This window comes from Polypterus senegalus, chromosome 10 (assembly GCF_016835505.1).
Source record: "Polypterus senegalus isolate Bchr_013 chromosome 10, ASM1683550v1, whole genome shotgun sequence".
NCBI lineage: Eukaryota > Metazoa > Chordata > Cladistia > Polypteriformes > Polypteridae > Polypterus > Polypterus senegalus.
In genome coordinates, this window is record NC_053163.1 from 167,313,845 (window position 1) to 167,332,430 (window position 18,586).

The 18,586-nt window shown below is 48.3% G+C and overlaps 1 protein-coding gene across 2 annotated transcripts in view; it reads left to right on the forward strand.

The window, feature by feature from the left end:
- Positions 1-16,734, forward strand: part of LOC120538001 (oxysterol-binding protein 1-like) — a 65,501-nt gene extending 48,767 nt beyond the window's left edge. Inside the window, exons 5-15 of one of the 2 annotated variants that reach the window (XM_039767340.1) lie at positions 1,771-1,888; positions 4,646-4,700; positions 4,785-4,952; positions 5,240-5,485; positions 10,001-10,121; positions 10,582-10,685; positions 10,770-10,865; positions 10,961-11,145; positions 11,755-11,975; positions 13,199-13,237; positions 15,670-16,734. In XM_039767340.1, the coding sequence (XP_039623274.1) occupies positions 1,771-1,888; positions 4,646-4,700; positions 4,785-4,952; positions 5,240-5,485; positions 10,001-10,121; positions 10,582-10,685; positions 10,770-10,865; positions 10,961-11,145; positions 11,755-11,975; positions 13,199-13,237; positions 15,670-15,812 (1,496 nt within the window). In that variant the 3' untranslated portion in view covers positions 15,813-16,734. The remainder of the gene's footprint in view (positions 1-1,770; positions 1,889-4,645; positions 4,701-4,784; positions 4,953-5,239; positions 5,486-10,000; positions 10,122-10,581; positions 10,686-10,769; positions 10,866-10,960; positions 11,146-11,754; positions 11,976-13,198; positions 13,238-15,669) is intronic. The other variant, XM_039767341.1, reaches the window with a different exon arrangement.
- Positions 16,735-18,586: the final 1,852 nt, after the last annotated feature.

Sequence of the window (18,586 nt, forward strand, 5' to 3'; positions counted from 1 at the left end):
ACTGCATTTTGTGTTGACTTGTGTTATATTTGACTAATGGTTAAATGTGTTTGATGATCAGAAACATTTTGTGTGACAAACATGCAAAAGAATAAGAAATCAGGAAGGGGGCAAATAGTTTTTCACACCATTGTATATTCACATTAGGCATTGCTGTTAATGGAAAATTGAAGTTTGGTATTGTATACAGAAAGAACTTGGTTACATAGCGTTTGTGATACACCCGATTAACCAACTGCGATATAACGGAGGCCCACTGACTTGGAGCATTTCCTGGTCGAGACCGGATAGCCCAGCTAGTGCGTGTGTGTAACTGTTTTAGCATAAAAGTATTTGTTTTGCACATTTTGAGCAAACGGCTGGATAACAGACATATGGATGATGTGATGCTAGTGAACACTTTTAAAGCACTGTAACCGGCTAGAGTTGTTTCCCAGTGCAATTTGCCAGCACGCCGGAGCTGATCAGTCCGTGCTGTATATTTGTTGAGCAGCCAGCTCATGACCACTGGCGCCCCCCAGCGAATCGGCGTCACTGTCTCTGGGATTCGGCCCCTGCACTAGGACAGCCTGCAAGCATCAGCGCTTACCTCTGTGTGCTCACGTGCAGCCAGTTCAAGCACAGTTGGCTCAGTGATTTGCTGAATTTCATCAATGGCGACCGTTGCACCTTCTACATATCGTAATACCGGGTGGTCCAGATCTAATTATGCAGACCCAGATCGTCAGGATGACTTTGATTTATGGCAGGACGATTCCAGTTCGGCGCAAAGACGATTCTTCATGTCGTCATTTCGCACACTTCTCGATGGTCCGGGATTTTTCGGGTGATTTTCTATGTAATAAACTTAAGTTATCGCGTAATGAAAATTGCATAATTAGATCTGGACCACCCTATAGATTGTTGCAGTAGTGGTTTATTTATTTTTTTTTTTAATAGTTTTTACAGTTCATTTGCAGTGTGTAAAGTGATCAGGGTTGCAATAATTGTGATGCTCTTTCCATGAGAGAGAAAATGTGTGTTCCATTAAAATTGTGACGTTTACTTAAAAGTGCAGCAAAAAAAAGTATTGGCCGTCCAGGGGTGCATTAACCAAGCGTGTGTGGCATTTTAAGGGTTATCATTTCTTCCCCAATGTGGATATTTGTTCACTGTTGTACAGCACTGCTCAGTCGACTTCTGTTATGTCAAATGTCTTACCTCCATTCTGCATGAAAGGAGCAGTCTTTCTTTCTTTCTTTCTTTCTTTCTTTCTTTCTTTCTTTCTCTCTTTCTTTCTTTCTTTCTTTCTTTCTTTCTGCACAATAAGACCGTGTTATCCTCTCCCTTCTCCCCATGTTCAACCACCCGCTTAATCCACTGCAGAGTCGTGGGAGTTGGAAACATTGACTTGTCTGCACATGGCTGTGGGTAATAATCTTGACTTGCTACACTTGGGGTCCATAAGCACAAAGGTGTTGCCTTTAAGACCCCAGTAACACCCACACATGATGTGCGTCTCATGATGGGATTTGTTTTATGTTTAAGTATTTGGTTTTTTTTTTTTTTTTTCCACCAATTTTTTTTTACTCTATGTGTAGAATTATTTTATTTCAAAATCCATACCACAAGAAGAATTTCAGCCGGTGTACTGGATCCACTGGCATAACATCAGCCACTCCTAGACTTGCTGGGATGGCCTTCTCCTCTGGTCATGCTCCGGATGTCTACTTGGCGGCATCACTAAAGATGTTTCATGGCACTGACTTGTCTTCACCTTTGTCAACGCAGGCAGTGGCAGTCACGGGAAGGGTGACATGAGTGACGAAGATGAAGAGAATGAATTTTTCGATGCGATGGAGGATGCCCCAGAATTTATCACTGTGCCAGCTGACCCCAAATATCACAAGTGAGTAACGTGGGTATGCTCCGGTGATCGGCTGGGGTGCAGATTTAAAACGTCGGTTCATCTTCAGCCATTGATTGGTTCGTTCGCTTTAACGTCGTGTGTAGTTGCCTTTCTATATACTGGCTTTGTTCACCCTGTGGGGGAATTTTCTGGAATCCTACATGGTCTGGTTGGCCCAGCTGCCTCAAAGATCCACTGTGCCAGGCTTGAAGCCTTACATCAGGTTATCTCGCCATCTCTGCGTGGGCTTCCCTCCCCAAATCCCTAAAGGTGAATTTTAGGGTAATTAAGAGTTTCCACAATGGCTCCTTGTGCATGGGAGGTATTTTGTGCAAGAATTAAAATTATAAAGTGAAATTGCAGCCTCTCTTTTTTTGCATTTTCATTTTCAAAGTCTGCACGTACACTGTGTGCACAATTATTAGGCAAGTTGTATTTTTGAGGATTAATTTTAATATGGAACAAACACAGTGCTATCAGTCAATCCAAAATGTTAATAAACCTGAAACCTGAATGTTTCACAACGGAAATGTGAGTGTGAACATCATCAGGGGAATACATATGTGTGCACAATTATTAGGCAACTATTAGTGTGCAGATTTATTATGCAACTAAAGGAAAAATGAAAATTTTCCCATCTCACTTGTTTCTTTTCATCTGTTATAGTGAGAATAATAAACAAACACCTCAAAACAAATAAACATCTCTGACATTTCAAAAAATCAATCAATCAATCAATGACCAATATAGCCACCCTTCTTTCCAATAACAGTCATAAGCCTTTCCATTCATGGAGTCTGTCAGTTTCTTGATCTGTTGACGATCAGCTTTTGTGGAGCAGTGACTACAGCCTCCCAGACACTCTTCAGAGAGGTGTATTGTTTTTCTCCCCGTAAATCTAGCGTGTAAGAAGTGCCCACAAGTTCTCGATAGGGTTTAGGTCAGATGAGGAAGGGGGGCCATGTCATTATTCCTTCATCTTTAAGGCCTTTACTGGCTGGCCACGCAGTGAGAACTTCGATGCAAGTGATGGAGCATTGGCCTGCATAAAAATCATGGTCTTTTCCTGTATCACTGTTTGAAGAAAGTGTCTTGAAAAACTGGCAGTAGGTTTGGGAGTTGATTTTGAGTTCATCTTCAATGCAAAAGGTCCAACTAGCTCATCTTTAAAAATACCAGCTCATACCAGTACCCCACCTCCACGTTGGAGTGGAGCTCTGTGCCATTACTGATCCACAGGTCCATCCATCTGGTCCATCAAGAGTCACTCTCATCTCATCGGTCCATAAAACCTTTGAAAAAATCTGTCTTCAGATATTTCTTGGCCCAGTTTTGACGTTTCAACTTATGTTTCTTGTTCAGTGGTGGTTGGGTTTCAGCCCTCCTTACCTTGGCCATGTCTTTGAGCACTGAACACCTTGTACTTCTGGGCACTCCAGGTAGGTTGCAGCTCTGGAATATGAAAGTACTGGAGGATAATGGGTTCCTGGTAGCTTCACGTTTGATTCTTCTCAAATCTTTGGCAGCTAATTTGCGTCTTTTGTTCTCAACACGTTTCTTGCGACCCTGTTGACTATTTGCAACAAAATGTTTGATGGTTCTGTGATCACACACCAATATCTTAGCAATTCCAAAAGTGCTGCATCCCTCTGAAAGACTTTTTACAATTTTTGACTTTTCAGAGTCAGTTAAATCTCTTTTTGGCCCATTTTGCCTGAGGAAAACTAGCTGCCTAATAATTCTGCACACCTTGATATAGGGTGTTGATCTCCTTAGGCCACACCCTCCCTCATTACACAAATACACATCACCTGACGTGCTTAAATCCAATAAGCATTCAAGTTAATACAGCTTGGAGTTGGAATATACGCGTTAAAAATGATGATATGGTCAAAATACTCACTTGCCTAATAATTGTGCACACAGTGTAAAAATGCTGCAAAAACGAAAATGACGCCCCATCCCAATTTGCAACTTCGTTTTCAACCTGAGCCACAATGAAGCTGCAAAAATGAAACGTAAAACGCAGGTAAGCACTGGCGCCACCTGCTGCTCAGTGAATTTATTTTCCATTTTGTATTTTCATTTTCAAGTTCTCAAAATGCCAACAGGGAGGGTCAGTGGGCGGGGCTCGGCTTCATTTTCATTTCGGCAGCATTCCTAACCGCCGATTTTGAAAATGAAATATAATTTTCATTTTTTGCAGAAAATACCTGCTGTATAGGTGTGCGTTTGGTTGGACACTTTAGTGGAATGATGCCCAGTCCATAGCTGATTCTTGCCTTGGGAGTGGTGTCACTGGGATTAGCCCCGGCCCCCGTGACCCTGAATTGGGTTGAAAGTTTTGAAAATGTTCTTCTTGGTCTTAACTTGGGTAATTATTGGTGAATTCTTTGTGTTTATGGACTCGTCTCGCTCACGTCCATAGCCCCTCTGACACATTCAGGATACACCAAAGCCTCGGGACACCGGACCGGCAGAGCGCCTCTCGGCAGGCTCATCTTCAGTGAGGTGCAGATGTTTTAGCAGGACCTGCTGTGGCCATTGTTGTACCAAATGCCGTTTGTGCCTCTCCTTAGAGTGAGCGTTTCTTCATCTTGAAAATCTACTGTGGCTGACCCTGCCCTCAGACCCCCAAAGGTTATGCAGAAATTGACCATTTCCCCCCTCTGGGTTAAACAAAGTATTTCAAATCAAGTCTTGCGCATCAGCAAGTAGCAGGGGGCACGACGCTAACCTGCGACTCTCCTGTTGCAGGCGCACTGGAAGCAACATCAGTGGAATCAGCAGTGAGCTCGCCTTGGAAGACCACGTAAGTCACGTGGGCCCTTTAGGACGAGGGCTTTGTAGAGCTTGACGGTAGGTGTGTCACTTCTAACTCAGCTTATGGTTTCAGCTGATGGAGGAGCAGCCAGTGGCAGCCAACCATGAATCGTCCACGAGGGAGCTTGTGTTGCGCAAAAACCGACGAAACCGCATTCCCGACAAGCCAAACTACAGCCTGAACCTATGGAGCATCATGAAGAACTGCATTGGGAAGGAGCTGTCCAAAATACCCATGCCGGTAAGTCCACCGCACCACCCAGTGACCTTTAGGGGTGTCCTAGCAAGGCCCACCAGGCCCGTGAAGAAGTTCTGCCTTCATTTGTTTTCTTTATTGCTCGTTAGGTGGCAGCTCTAAATTGTTTGTTTTGCCCCAGTTGTGCCCACATACTTGCGCCAGGTTGTTCCTGACCTCTCATGACCCTAAACTGGATTCACAATGCATGCATGCACAAGTGGACATATCTTCCCCAACCTGCTGATCAGGCCTGTCTGTCTGTCTGTCTGTCTGTCTGTCTCTCCCAAAAGGTGAACTTCAACGAGCCGATCTCCATGCTGCAACGTCTCACCGAAGACCTGGAGTACTATGAGCTGCTGGACCGGGCCGCCAAGTGTGAGAATTCGCTAGAGCAGCTCTGCTACGTGGCGGCCTTCACCGTCTCTTCCTACTCCACCACGGTGTATCGCACTGGGAAGCCTTTCAACCCTCTGCTGGGGGAGACCTTCGAGCTGGACCGCATGGACGACTGTGGCTACCGGTCAATCTGTGAGCAGGTCAGAGCTGCCTGGGGACTGAAGGGGGGCTGAGGATGAGGAAAGGTGCGTGCTGTGCTGTGCTGTGCGCTCGGTGGGTTAGTCCAAGGATAGACGTTCCCCAGTGTTGGTGCGAATGGTAGAAGTGGGCATATTGACCCCATGTTGATCCTTGATGGTACTCTTTATCTTTCCAGTCTCACATTAATAACATCACCCGGTCTGCTTACTTCCACCTACGTAATATTAATCGCATCTGACCCTCCCTCACCCCCCGTACCACTGCCATCCTTGTTCACAGTCTGGTCGCTTCTCATCTGGACGCCTCTCTAATAAATGTCTCCATGAGCTTCTGCTGCTCGCCTCATTACTTGAAGCTCATCAATTCACCGTATTACTCGGGGCTTGCAGCTTCATTGGCTCCCGATTTAAGTTTCAAGTTGATGTTACGATTCTGCAGTTAACATTTAAGGCCATTCATAACCTCGCCCCTCCATATCTGTCTGACCTTCTCCATGTTGCCATTCCCTCCTGTAACCTTAGATCCTCCTCTTCCTCCATCCACCTGACCGTCCCTCTTGCCCGTCTAACCACCACAGGGAGCGGAGCATTCAGCCGATCTGGAACTCGCTGCCTCCTGAGCTTAGAAATATCAAATCGTGTTCATCGTTCAAATGTAAACTTAAAACGCATCTGTTTAAAATTGATTACAGTGGTTATGTTTGGTTTTAATCTTTTTATCTTCTGATGTTTGTAGTTGTTTATAATTGTCCTTTATTTATTTATTTATTTGTTCGGTGTCCTTGAGTTCTCAGAAAGGCACCTTGTATAAAGAAAATGTATTATTATTAAAACCCACGTTACAGTAGATTTAGAAATTCTGATGGTTTCAGTAGATAGTTATGAAAGGCACTATATAACAGACAGATATTTTAATAATCCCAAGGGGAAATTCACATAATCCAGCAGCAGCATACTGATACAAAAAACAATATTAAATCAATGAGTGATAACAATGAAGGTATAACAGACAATAACTTTATATAATGTTAACGTTTACCACCCCGGGTGGCACTGGAGAGTCGCATAGTAATGGATTTGTCTTTACTGACTGGAATGATGCAGACGCGCACACACACACACACACACACACACACACACACACACGGGTGCACCCTTTATCTGCCAAGATGTTTGTTACTTCACCCAAAAATCATTTTAATGTGTTAGTCACCTTTGTGGAAACCAGGGGGGCTTCAGGACAAAGAGAGTCCAACTAGAGTAGAGGTGTGTGTGGGTTGGGGTGACCAACTGCTGGACAACCACAAACAATATCAAAAACATCACGTTACTTGTGCGCCGTACGAGTTGGCAGTCATAAAGACCCCAGAATTGTGATCTAGCGGGAGAGCGAGAGCTCAGAATCCGCACACACGCTGTTGTGGAGGGGAGCGCAGCGCGTCTGTAGGGATCGGTTTTGGCGTGTGGTGCTGCTTGAAGTGGATGTCTGCATAGTCGCAGTTTGACATTGGCACTGCAGCACTTGCCAGCGTATCTGAAGCTGATTTTTTCCCCCCATTTGCACTTGAACTTGATGTTAGCGTGTCATGCTGCTCAAAGTGCGACATGGCGCCGAATGACTATGCAGACGTCTGACTGAAAACGGTACTTCAAGCACCACTACACGCCAAAACCGATCGAGACCTGCTGTGACCGGCCTAAAGACGCGCCATGCTCCCCTCCACAACAATGTGTGTGCGTATTCTGACCTCTCGCTATATCTCAGTTCCAGGGCTTTTTGACTGCCCCTGGTAACCCTGCTGTCGTGTCTTTTATGTTCATAACATCCCAAACACGAACACCTGGGTCTTTTGGACCCACCAAGCACGAGAGACTACAGACAGACCAGGACTGGACGGTTGTATCTGAGCTCGCCCCGCCTGTTAGAGCCTCTGCATTTGGGCACCGACTCTGCCAGGCTGTCGTGAGAAGGTGCCAGCTTGCCATACTTTATAAATATGGAAATGTGCTGGAAAGGCGACCTGTCGTCTGACACAAACTCCCACCCTGAGGAGGAGCGAGGCAGGGGAAGAGGTGGGATGGAGAGAGTTAGGAGGATTGTGACCTGGAATATTTGAAGGGGAACAGAGGGTGACATCTGTGTCCGGTGGGCATTTCTGTTCTATTTTACGTTCTTCGGGCTGATAAACATTAGAAAGGCTGTGACGAGAACAGGCCATTGAGCCCAATATGCACGTCCATCCTCTTCACCTGGATTGTCCAAAATAGCATCACGTCAAGATTTGAAGGTCCCTAAAGTCCTGCCCTTCACCACGTGTGTCTGTGGTTCTTTACGTGTGTGCGGAATGTGCCCTTAACACGTTATTGTTGGTGAACGTACAGTGGCTTGCAAAAGTATTCGGCCCCCTTGAACTTTTCCACATTTTGTCACATTACAGCCACAAACATGAATCAATTTCATTGGAATTCCACGTGAAAGACCAATACAAAGTGGTGTACACGTGAGAAGTGGAACGGAAATCCTACACGACTCCAAACAATTTTAACAAATAATGCGTAATTCTTCCGCCCCCCTTTGGTCTGAGTGCAGTCCGTGGCCCATAGACATTGCCTGGTGAGTGCTAATGACTACATAGAGTGCACCTGGGTGTCCTCTAATGTCACTACAAATACAGCTGCTCTGTGACGGCTTCAGAGGTTGTCTAAGAGAATATTGGGAGCAACAACACCATGAAGTCCAAAGAACACACCAGACAGGTCAGGGATAAAGTTATTGAGGCTACAAAAAGATTTCCAAAGCCGTGAACATCCCACGGAGCACTGTGCAAGCGATCATTCAGAAATGGAAGGAGTATGGCACAACTGGAAACCTACCAAGACAAGGCCGAACAAGGAGAGCGCTGATCAGAAATGCAGCCAAGAAGGCCCATGGTGACTCTGGACGAGCTGCAGAGATCCACAGCTCAGGTGGGGGAATCTGTCCATAGGACAACTGTTAGTTGTGCACTGCACAAAGTTGGCCTTTATGGAAGAGTGGCAAGAAGAAAGCCATTGTTAACAGAAAACCATAAGAAGTCCCGTTTGCAGTTTGCCACAAGCCATGAGGGGGACACAGCAAACATGTGGAAGAAGGTGCTCTGGTCAAAAGAGACCAAAATGGAACTGTGTGTGGCGGAAAACTAACACTGCACATCACTCTGAACACACTGTCAAATATGGTGGTGGCAGCATCATGCTCTGGGGGTGCTTCTCTTCAGCAGGGACAGGGAAGCTGGTCAGAGTTGATGGGAAGATGGATGGAGCCAAATACAGGGCAATCTTGGAAGAAAACCCATTGGAGTCTGCAAAAGACTTGAGACTGGGGCAGAAGTTCACCTTCCAGCAGGACAACAACCCTAAACATAACGCAAGGGCAACAATGGAATGGTTTAAAACAAAACCTATCCATGTGTTAGAATGGCCCAGTCAAAGTCCAGATCTAAATCCAATCGAGAATCTGTGGCAAGATCTGAAAACTGCTGTTAACAAACACTGTCCATCTTAACCTGACTGAGCTGGAGCTGTTTTGCAAAGAAGAATGGGCAAGGAGTTCAGTGTCTAGCTGTGCAAAGCTGGTAGAGACTGGCAGCTGTAATTGGTGGTTCTACAAAGTATTGACTCAGGGGGCTGAATAATTACGCACATCCCACTTTTCAGTTATTTGTTAAAATTGTTTGGAATTGTGTACGATTTCCGTTCCACTTCTCACGTGTACACCACTTTGTATTGGTCTTTCACGTGGAATTCCAATAAAATTGATTCATGTTTGTGGCTGTAATGTGACAAAATGTGATAAAGTTCAAAGTACTTCTGCAAGCCACTGTATTTTAACGTGATCGCCCCAATCCGCCGCGTACGAGTTCCTTCCCTCATTTTAAACACGTCGGTGGTGTTCCCCTCTCGGTGTCCATTTGCTTAAACTGAATCGTTTCTGCTCCTTCAGTCTCTTAGTCCCGTAATCCTCCTCATTGCTCTTCTCTGGACCTTCTCTAGTGCTGCCATGTTGTTTTTTGTAGTAATATGGAGACCAAAAATGACCCCCGAGGCTAAGGGGGGCTGCGCTGGTATCTGGAAGGTTGGCTACTCAATCCTGTTAACAGCCACAAGGGATCCTACTATGTTGGGCCATTGAACGAGCCCCCTGCTCCGGGTCTGCTGTATGATGGGGGGGGTGTGGGGGATTAACAAAGCAAACCAAAAATCCGCACCCTGTGCCCCCGGGTGAGGCCTCGCTGGCGCGCCTATTCAAGTTCAGTCATAACCTCCCGTGACTCGTACTCCACACACACTTCGTAACGTAACCTCCCGTCAGACTTCTCTACTCAGTCCAGACCAAGACCCTCACAGGCCCTCTTTGGTCGCCCAGCTCCCCCTCATAAGGTCCACTTTTCGATTTCCACTCCACCTATGATGTAGTCAGTTGTAACTTAATGACATATTTTTAAATTTCTCCCTCATTTTCGTTTGCATTGCCAGGTGAGCCACCACCCACCTGCAGCCGCCCACCACGCAGAATCAAAAAGAGGCTGGACCCTGCGGCAGGAGATTGCAATCGCCAGCAAATTTCGGGGGAAGTACCTCTCCATCATGCCCCTAGGTGAGTACGCTGGAGGTGGAGTTCGGGGCGACGTCTTGGCACCATGCTGCCCAACCTGTCAAATGCAGCGTCGGGAGGCCTTGGTCAAAGTGCCTTGAGAATTTGTAGTAGTGACCACTTCTGCTGCCTACCACTTATTGCGGTAATGGAGGAGTCTGGTTAAGTTGGCAGGGAACCGAGCCGGGTTGGCAAGGTTTGGATGATGAACGAAGCCCGAGTTTCATCCACGCCATGACATAGCCATCTAGGTGAGTGTGGGATATTAGAAGGTGTGGGCCCTAATTAATACAAGTTTACCCCCACTTGACCATGTTGGCATCAAGGTGAGCATGCCCTCTTTCTGACTCGTTAGCCACAGTTTTGGATTGGGCCGTATGAAGGGTGCCAATGGGCACACTTAGCCCACGTGTCCAGTTCATCTCGACTCAGTGGCCCTCCTTGTTGTCTTGTTCTCTCTCAGGAAGTATCCACTGCATCTTTGCAAACAGCAACAATCACTACACATGGAAGAAGGTGACCACTACAGTGCACAACATTATTGTGGGCAAGCTCTGGATTGACCAGGTTGGAAACCTAAAGCTTTGAGCTTCCCTTCCATTCGGTTTGTAGCTTCCCATCCACTCATTGCTGCTTTGTCTCATTCCGTAGTCTGGAGAGATAGACATCGTCAACCACAAGACAGGGGACAAGTGTCACCTCAAGTTTGCACCTTACAGCTATTTCTCGAGGGACGTTGCCCGCAAGGTGAGAGTTTACATACCGTGGCACGCTGAGCTGTGCGACAACCAAACCAGTCCCTCTGTGACCTGGGCTCATTTTCATCCCTCTTTGTTCCACAGGTCACCGGAGTTGTGACTGATCCCAGTGGTAAGGCCCACTTCATCCTGTCTGGCACGTGGGATGAGAAGATTGAGTTCTCCCGTATCATGCAGAGCACCAGAGGAGAGAATGGCACAGAGGGAAAGCAGAAGACGGTCTACCAGACCCTGAGAGCTAAGGAGCTGTGGAAGAGACACCCTCTGCCGTGAGTGTTTACTGGGACCTGGGGGTGTGGGTACCAGTGAAGGAGTCTGTTCAACACCACTGGAAACTATTTGAAGACCCATGTGCAGGACACGCTTCTGTGTTCATGCACATCCTGACCACTAGGAGGTGGCGTTTCTCCCTGTTATACCACAAGTGTAGGGCAGAAAACGGTCAACGTGGCTTACCTGCTACTTGCAGACTGGAATCGGAAGGTTACCCGCTGCCATTTAAATCTATGACACAAGTAAGGCCAGCGTCACACTATACAACTTTGGGTTGTATAGCGTGTCACCCTTAACGACACTTGCTGGATCTCATGATTTCACTGGGCATGTGTTGGGTGCTCAGGCGGCATGTGCCCTCACTGTCCATAGTTCACCGACACTTAGTTAAATGAAGGCTATGATTTGAAAAGTGCTGGAAAAGATGTGCAATACACCAAACCAGTTCCCACAGTTCCCAGCTCACCCATTTCCTCTCCAGTCTGACAACATGGCCGTAGAACTCTGGTGTGGCCTTTTGACTAGAAAAGGTGACCGGAAATTCGGTGTAGTGTGGTGTGACTGAGGGGCTCAGTTTTTTGTTTTTTTTTTTTGTCCACAAACAGTGACAATGCAGAAAACATGTACTATTTCTCGGAACTGGCACTAACCTTGAACGAGAGTGAAGATGGAGTGGCTCCCACTGACAGCCGGCTGCGCCCCGATCAGAAGCTGATGGAGAATGGACGGTGGGACGAAGCCAATACAGAAAAGCAGCGCCTTGAGGAAAAGCAGAGAACTGCACGGCGCAAGAGGGAATCTGAGGCAATAAAGGCGACCGAGGATGGTAAGAGTGCCACATGGGGATGGCAGGTTGCTGGGTGGGACACTGGGTGGTCCTGATGCCGTACGTGAGGGAGGTAACCTTACCTGATCCCCAGCTATCACAAGGCTGCTCTGCCGGAGAAGTAGATGCAAAGTACTGCGCTTAGCCACAAGATGGCAACAAAGGAGTTGCATTTGTCTGTGATGACCAAACCGGCTGTATGGCTGCCCACTCCTTTGGAGGTGGTGTGGCATTTGGACCCACTAGCAGCCGGGACCCGAGGTTAAAATAAGGCCACTCTACCTCGAGGTTGGTGTCAGGAAGTGTATCCGGCTGTAAAATATTCCGTACGGATCACCCCAACATTTTTTGGGGGGTGCAACATGCCCAGAAAATGGCTGTTAAACCTTCAAGAGAGACTTGGTGGCAGCAGTGGGATATGGGAAGGAGGCCATCAGCAACTTCCACCTTCCTGGAGTCTGCCCCCCACCCTGCGTGTCAATAAGCTGAGCTGTTTACCTGACATGGATTGGGTGGGACAGGCCCGCATCGAGGCTTGACATAAGGTGTGAACTCAGAGTTTGGCTGAGAGGGGACGGATTGCGATGCTCCGCTTTCCGGAGCACGTGATTGGACGAGCTGGAATTTTGCCTGCTGGCGACACATCTGACAGTAACGGTGCCGCTCTTGACTTTTCCTTCCTTCTTTCTTTCTCATGGTTTGCCAGCTGAACCCATGGATCCGGCTGCTGATGTTCCCATTAAAAGCAAGTAAATCCTGTGAAATTCTTCTCCCTGTCCTACTGGAGCTGACCTTCCTCTTAGGCTTCTAGCTCACTAGCGCCCCCTCAGGTCGCCCTTGTAGGCAGCAAGCAGGAGACTGGTTAAGATGCGCTCATCAGTTGGCACGTGAAAGTTAGCAGAGGGATGGGGGGGGGGCAACGAATATACCCCACAATTCCCCCCCCCTCCCAAAATCTGGATGCCAGTTAAGAGATTGGGGGCCTCTGCCACACCTAATTGAGTAGCAGCGGCCGTGCAGCTTGCCAGTCTCCTTCAGTCAACTCTGTAGGCAAACGTTTGGCTCGAGTGAAAGTCTGCCAGTGGTCACCTCACTGAAACGGCTGAAATGCCGAGACGGGTCAGTCAGACGTGGCCCCCAAAATTATGAGGGGCTCGGTGAGGCGTCTGCACCGGGTTGTTTGGGGGGTTTGCTTCACTCTTCTTTTGCTTTAACTTTTGCAGCGGAACCTGTGGAGTCTTGGGCCGAATCGCCTGTGAAAAGCAAGTACACTTGTGTGTCTGTGGCCTGCCCGCCCGTACCCCCTTCCCCCCTCCCCTTGTTGTAGGCTCTGTGTTTCCCTCCTCACCCTCCATCATGGGTAACTTCCTGCAGGGGATGTTGGGTACTACACACGCACACACACTTTTTGTTGGCGCTGGGCAAAGTGGGCATCCTCATGTTCTGTTGGTCAAATGCTCTCACTTATCAGCTTTTTTTTACTTTAGAATAAGACCCCCTCCCCACGAGGGGCAGTTCTGCACGTGTGACCTTTTTAAGCGTCCATGCTTGTCGTTTCATTGGCTGGAGGAACCTTCCGGAACCTTTGTAGACAGCCAATGGAAAAATGAGCAGAGGTGGCCTTGCCCGTCTGTCGTCCTCCTGGACTCTTCTGGGTCGTTCACCCGACTTGGCCGAATGACAAGAGCATCTCGACCAAAGGGTCCGGCCTTTGTGGGCACTTAGAGGTGGCTAGGCTGCTGAGGTGGCACTTGAGGGTTTGAGCACCACAGAACTGGCATCATGGAGTTGGGGTTTATGACACCACACAAGGATAAGCACAAATACCCTGCAGTGGAGTTGACAGAGTTTGGCTTTCGGGGGCATGCGGGCATTAGGGGGACTCCTGTTAGTTCTGTGAATGTATCGTCAGAGGGAGGGGGGCTTATGACACCCCAGAAAAATGAGTGCAGTCTCCCAGGTGCCAACTTTAAGTGAGGGCATCATGGAGTTAGAATGATTAGACGTGTTGTGCCATCACAGGGGCCATCATGAGCCCTGTAAACTTGGCATCCGGGTGATAGGGGCATTGTCCTTTTGAGTTGCCATGGACCCTCTAATATTGGCATCAAGGCTGGGGGGTGCGCATGACATCTAAAAAGGATAATTGTGGGCACCCAGATGCCAGTTGGTAATTGTGTCCATGAGCCCCCTGCAAAGCTGGCATAGTGGCATGGGGGGTGCTCATGAATCAGCAGGAGACTGAGCCCAAATGGCTTGATATAAATGTGGTGTTCATGAGTTGTCGTGAGCCCCCCCTAACATTGGCGTCAGGGGGTTGGGACTCATGGCATGTCAAAAAGATAAGTGTGGGCAGTGGGATGCCAATTTCTTTTCCGTTTTATGCTGGGGTGTCATACGCCACAACACCGTGATGTAAATTTGATGGTGTTCAGCTTTCAGGGGTCCTCACGAGTCCTGTTAACATTGGCATCAGAGTACAAACAGATGAGTACGGACTGCAGGGTGCCAAGTTCATTGAGATCACGAGCCCTGTAAGCTTGGCATCAGTCCTTCATGACCACAAAATAAAAAAGGTAGGACAGAAACTCAGATGCCAATTTTAACCGCCCTCAGCAGCTTGGCATTAAGGGTGTCCGCCTTAAGACCCCTGTTAGGAGCACAGGCACCCTGATATAAATGTGGACTGTGTTCATCCTGCTAGGTTGGTCATGAGCCCCGTAATCGTGGCATGTGGGTGTTTGTGCTCAAACTGCTGGGGTGTCGTTAGCCCCCAACACCGGCCTATATCTATTTGACTGTGTTCAGCTTTCTGGGGCCGATCTGAAGCCCCCCAGACTATGCTTGGCATCTCAAAAAGCTTAGTTTGGACAACGAGATACCACATTCAGTTGTGCTTATAAGCTCAGAAAAACATCAGGGAGGCCAAATGGCATGGAATCAGACAAGTGGGCAAGTCATCCCACTGCGTTGTCCTGGGCGCTTCATGGGACCCCAAAACAGAAGCACAAGAAACCCTAACGGCAGTTTAACGGCGCTTATGAGCCCTGCAAACTTGGCATTGTGGTGTGCCAGGATCTTTGGCACCTGGAAGGGTGAGCACAAACACTCTATGTGGACACATTAGGGTGGCATCAGCCCTGTAACCATGGCAATTGGGTGTTTATGCTCAGACTTCTGGGGTATCGTAAGCCCCAATGACTTCAGGGGTTCATCATGAGGCCTGTTAACATGACACCTGGTGGGACGAGCACAAACACCCTGATTTATAAATCTGACTGTTTTCAGGGGGTCGTCACGTGTCCAGTAGGCTTGGCATCGGAAGGAGTTACAGTTCAGGGTATCTCGGATGGATAAGTGCAGGCAGCAGGGTGCCAATTGAATTGAGCTTTTGAGTACTGTACAGTAAAGTTGGCATTTATAAAGTGTAAAACCCTGATGTTAGTTTGACTGGGGTCACTCTGATCCCTGTAAAGCTGGCATTGTGGTGTTGGGAGGGCACCAGCACCCGGGTGGTCACGAGCCCTGTAAACTTGGCTTCAGGGTATTTATGCTTTCTTGTAAAGCTTAACACCCTGCTATGAATTTCACTGTGGGGGTTCCCTCATGTAAGCTTGGCATCGGGGTGGCGGGGCTCAATCCCCCCCAGAAAGGCGGTCTCTTGAATGGCTCTCTTTCTGTTGTCTCCCGGCAGGCACCCACGTGGACAGCTACAAGGCTCTGTGGTTTGAGCGGCGAGAGGACCCCGTGACTCGTGAACTGACGCACATCTACAAGGGCGGCTACTGGGAGGCCAAGGAGAAACAGGACTGGTCCGGGTGTCCCGACATCTTCTAAAGGAGCGCGCCGGGGACGGGACGGGAAGGGCAGCTGATCGCACTTGGCAGAGGCGTTTGGCCGCGGCGACGGCGTCTGGGTGGGAATGGGAGTGCGGGGTGGGGGAAGGGATCTCGTTGACAAGACCCTTTTAGTCTGCACTTAAAAACAAAATGAAGAATAATCATCATCATCGTCATCTAAATCGAGTACCGTTTAATTACCGTCATCCAACTATAATCCGATTTGGTGTTTTCGCTACTTTCCGCCAGGGCTTTGTGTCTCTTGACCCGCTGCGCCGTTTTTCACGCTCGCCAGGACGCGGCGCAGGGCGGCAAGGCTTCTCCCGCTAGAGGGCGCCCGATTTCATGCCACTCCGCAGCATGGCAACTCTAAAGGTGACAAAAGGCAGACCTGGCTGGCGATGCCGCCCTGCCCCCCTCCCCGGCCACCTGCTTTGACGTTCGTCTGCTCGCACAGGACACGGGGGGTCGAACCCCCCCCTTCTTTTTGTTTTCCCCCCTTTTCATTGCACCATTTTTGCCTTTCTCTGCCCCTGCCCCCCTACCCTCACACGACTCGCTTATTTTTCACAATCGTCTACTGGAGGAGGAAGAGGAAGGAGAATTGAGCAGTCGGCCCGTCCGCCTCTTCATTACACTCGAGGGTTGCCATCGGCCGGCCACGCGCTCCGCTACTTGTCCCGAGCCGAGACCACCTCACCTCTTGTTCATGACGCGCACGTTGGCGGCGGGGCAAGGGAGAGCAGAGATTTGCCAGCCTGCGCCTACCGAGGGCACAATGGAAGGAGGGGGTGCCGGGGGTGAATCTCGCCACCTTCACACACGGAACTGTCTTACGCTGTGTCTGTCTGGGCTGAAGGGAATCTTCCGGAAAACAAAAATGTATTTAATTTGAAAAATAAACGAAACATAAAGTCGAATGCCAGTTGTGTTCATTGAAGGAAGGGGGGTTAGACCCACCAATGGGGCAGTACCAGTCAAAGATGGCACTGTGGGGTGAAGGGGTACCAGTGGGCACACCTATTAATGTGTGAAACCATAGCAACGACTAACACGACGGGCCATCAGAGTGGACCCCAGAATGGGGGGGCGGGTGTTATCTGCTGCCTTCATGTTTTGATGATGGCGAGTTTTTATTTTTTTTAAATGATTTGTCCTTTTTATAATTTTTTTTTTTATTTTTGACGTCTTTTGTGGTGAAGTGGAGGTTTTCTGGTGCCCGCACTCAAGTCGCTGCCACTTCGTTCCTTGTGCTGGTTTCGTTTTTGTTTTTCAAGGCCCCGGGGGTCCGTCTTTTCACACCTGGACCGTCCACCCCGCTCTGCCATCGCTTTACCGATCAGTGCGCTCCAGTGGGCGCTTTGTGTTTGGGGGGCTGTTTTTCACAGCTGAGTTCTTCGTATCGAATTGCAGACGACCCTTGACTTTCACAGGGTGTGACGTTGGTAGAGATTGGCATGAAAGTGAGAAATGCCGACGTTGTGAGCCAAAGGGAGTGACTTGGTGTCATTGTATCGTATTGACACCCACTGCATACGCAACCTACCTAGAAAGGGGTCGCTCTTTGAACTGCCTTGCCAGAGGTTTCCTCCATTTTTTTTTCCCTACAAGGGTTTTTTTGGTAGTTTTTTTTTTTTTTCCTTGTCGTCTTAGAGAGTCAAGGCTGGGGGGCTGTCAAGACGCAGGGCCTGTTAAAGCCCATTGCGGTACTTCCGGCTATACAAAAATAAATTGTATTGTACTTTGGGGGTCCACCTTTGGGCTTTGACCCCTAAGGACTACACGGGGGGAATGAAAAGAAAATGGTGAAATAAGTTACAGCTGAACGGGGGTGGGGGGGGGTCTTTACAGCGGTAGGGAAGGATCAAGTAGGACCCCAGTGGAATGGTAGTTTTGCACAGATGGTGCTTCTCTGTTCTGTTCTCTCAGCTGGGCCTTGACGTGAAGCCGGTGAATGGATGCCACCCTGAAGTAAAACTGAGGTCAACTAAATAATAAAATCGCAAGAATACTCGGCCTTGTAAGAGTTAAACGCAAGACTGTTACTTCTATGCAAAAATCAAGACAGACTCCACCCCGTCACGTGATCAAACGGATAGGGGTGGAGTCTACTCACCAGCCTGCCATGAGGACACACCCACTCTGGCCAGGCTGCGCTGCGCTGCTTTTTGTAAAGAAAACTGAAAAAGGCAGACGGGCTCAGGTAAGCAGGACCTGCGGCTTTAAACAGTTCGGCCACCACCTTGAAGGTCGCCTCCCTTCTCCTGTGACCGGTTGAGCTACTGGCGCAGAATTAACCTCAAGTCAAACACGGGCATTTTTCTCATCATGTGGCTGTGTTATATGAAACACTGAAGCCCAGTGACCGTCACATCTATGAATACCAAAACAAACCTTAAAACGGTCATTCGGGCTCCAAAAAATACACCCCCCCACCCCAGTCCACCATTCAAGCTGACCCAACAGAAACCATCGGCTAGAGGTCAGTGGGTGGAGTGGTGAGACTGTGACCAGGTCACCTCTCCTCTCTGTAACACAACTCCATCTCCAATGGCGCCATCCGGATAGTTTCAACAATCCATCTTCTTGCTGTGTCTCTCAATTCAACAGATGGCACATCTCAAACAGTTGTAATGCATTTTATTTTGACAAACGTTTGAGATGCACTGCTGTTGGAATGACAAATGAAATGCATTTTATTACTACGTACAGAACTTCTTGTCCCCAGGGGTGGAATTTGGCTTTGAAGTGGGCTTTCTAAAAAAAAATGAT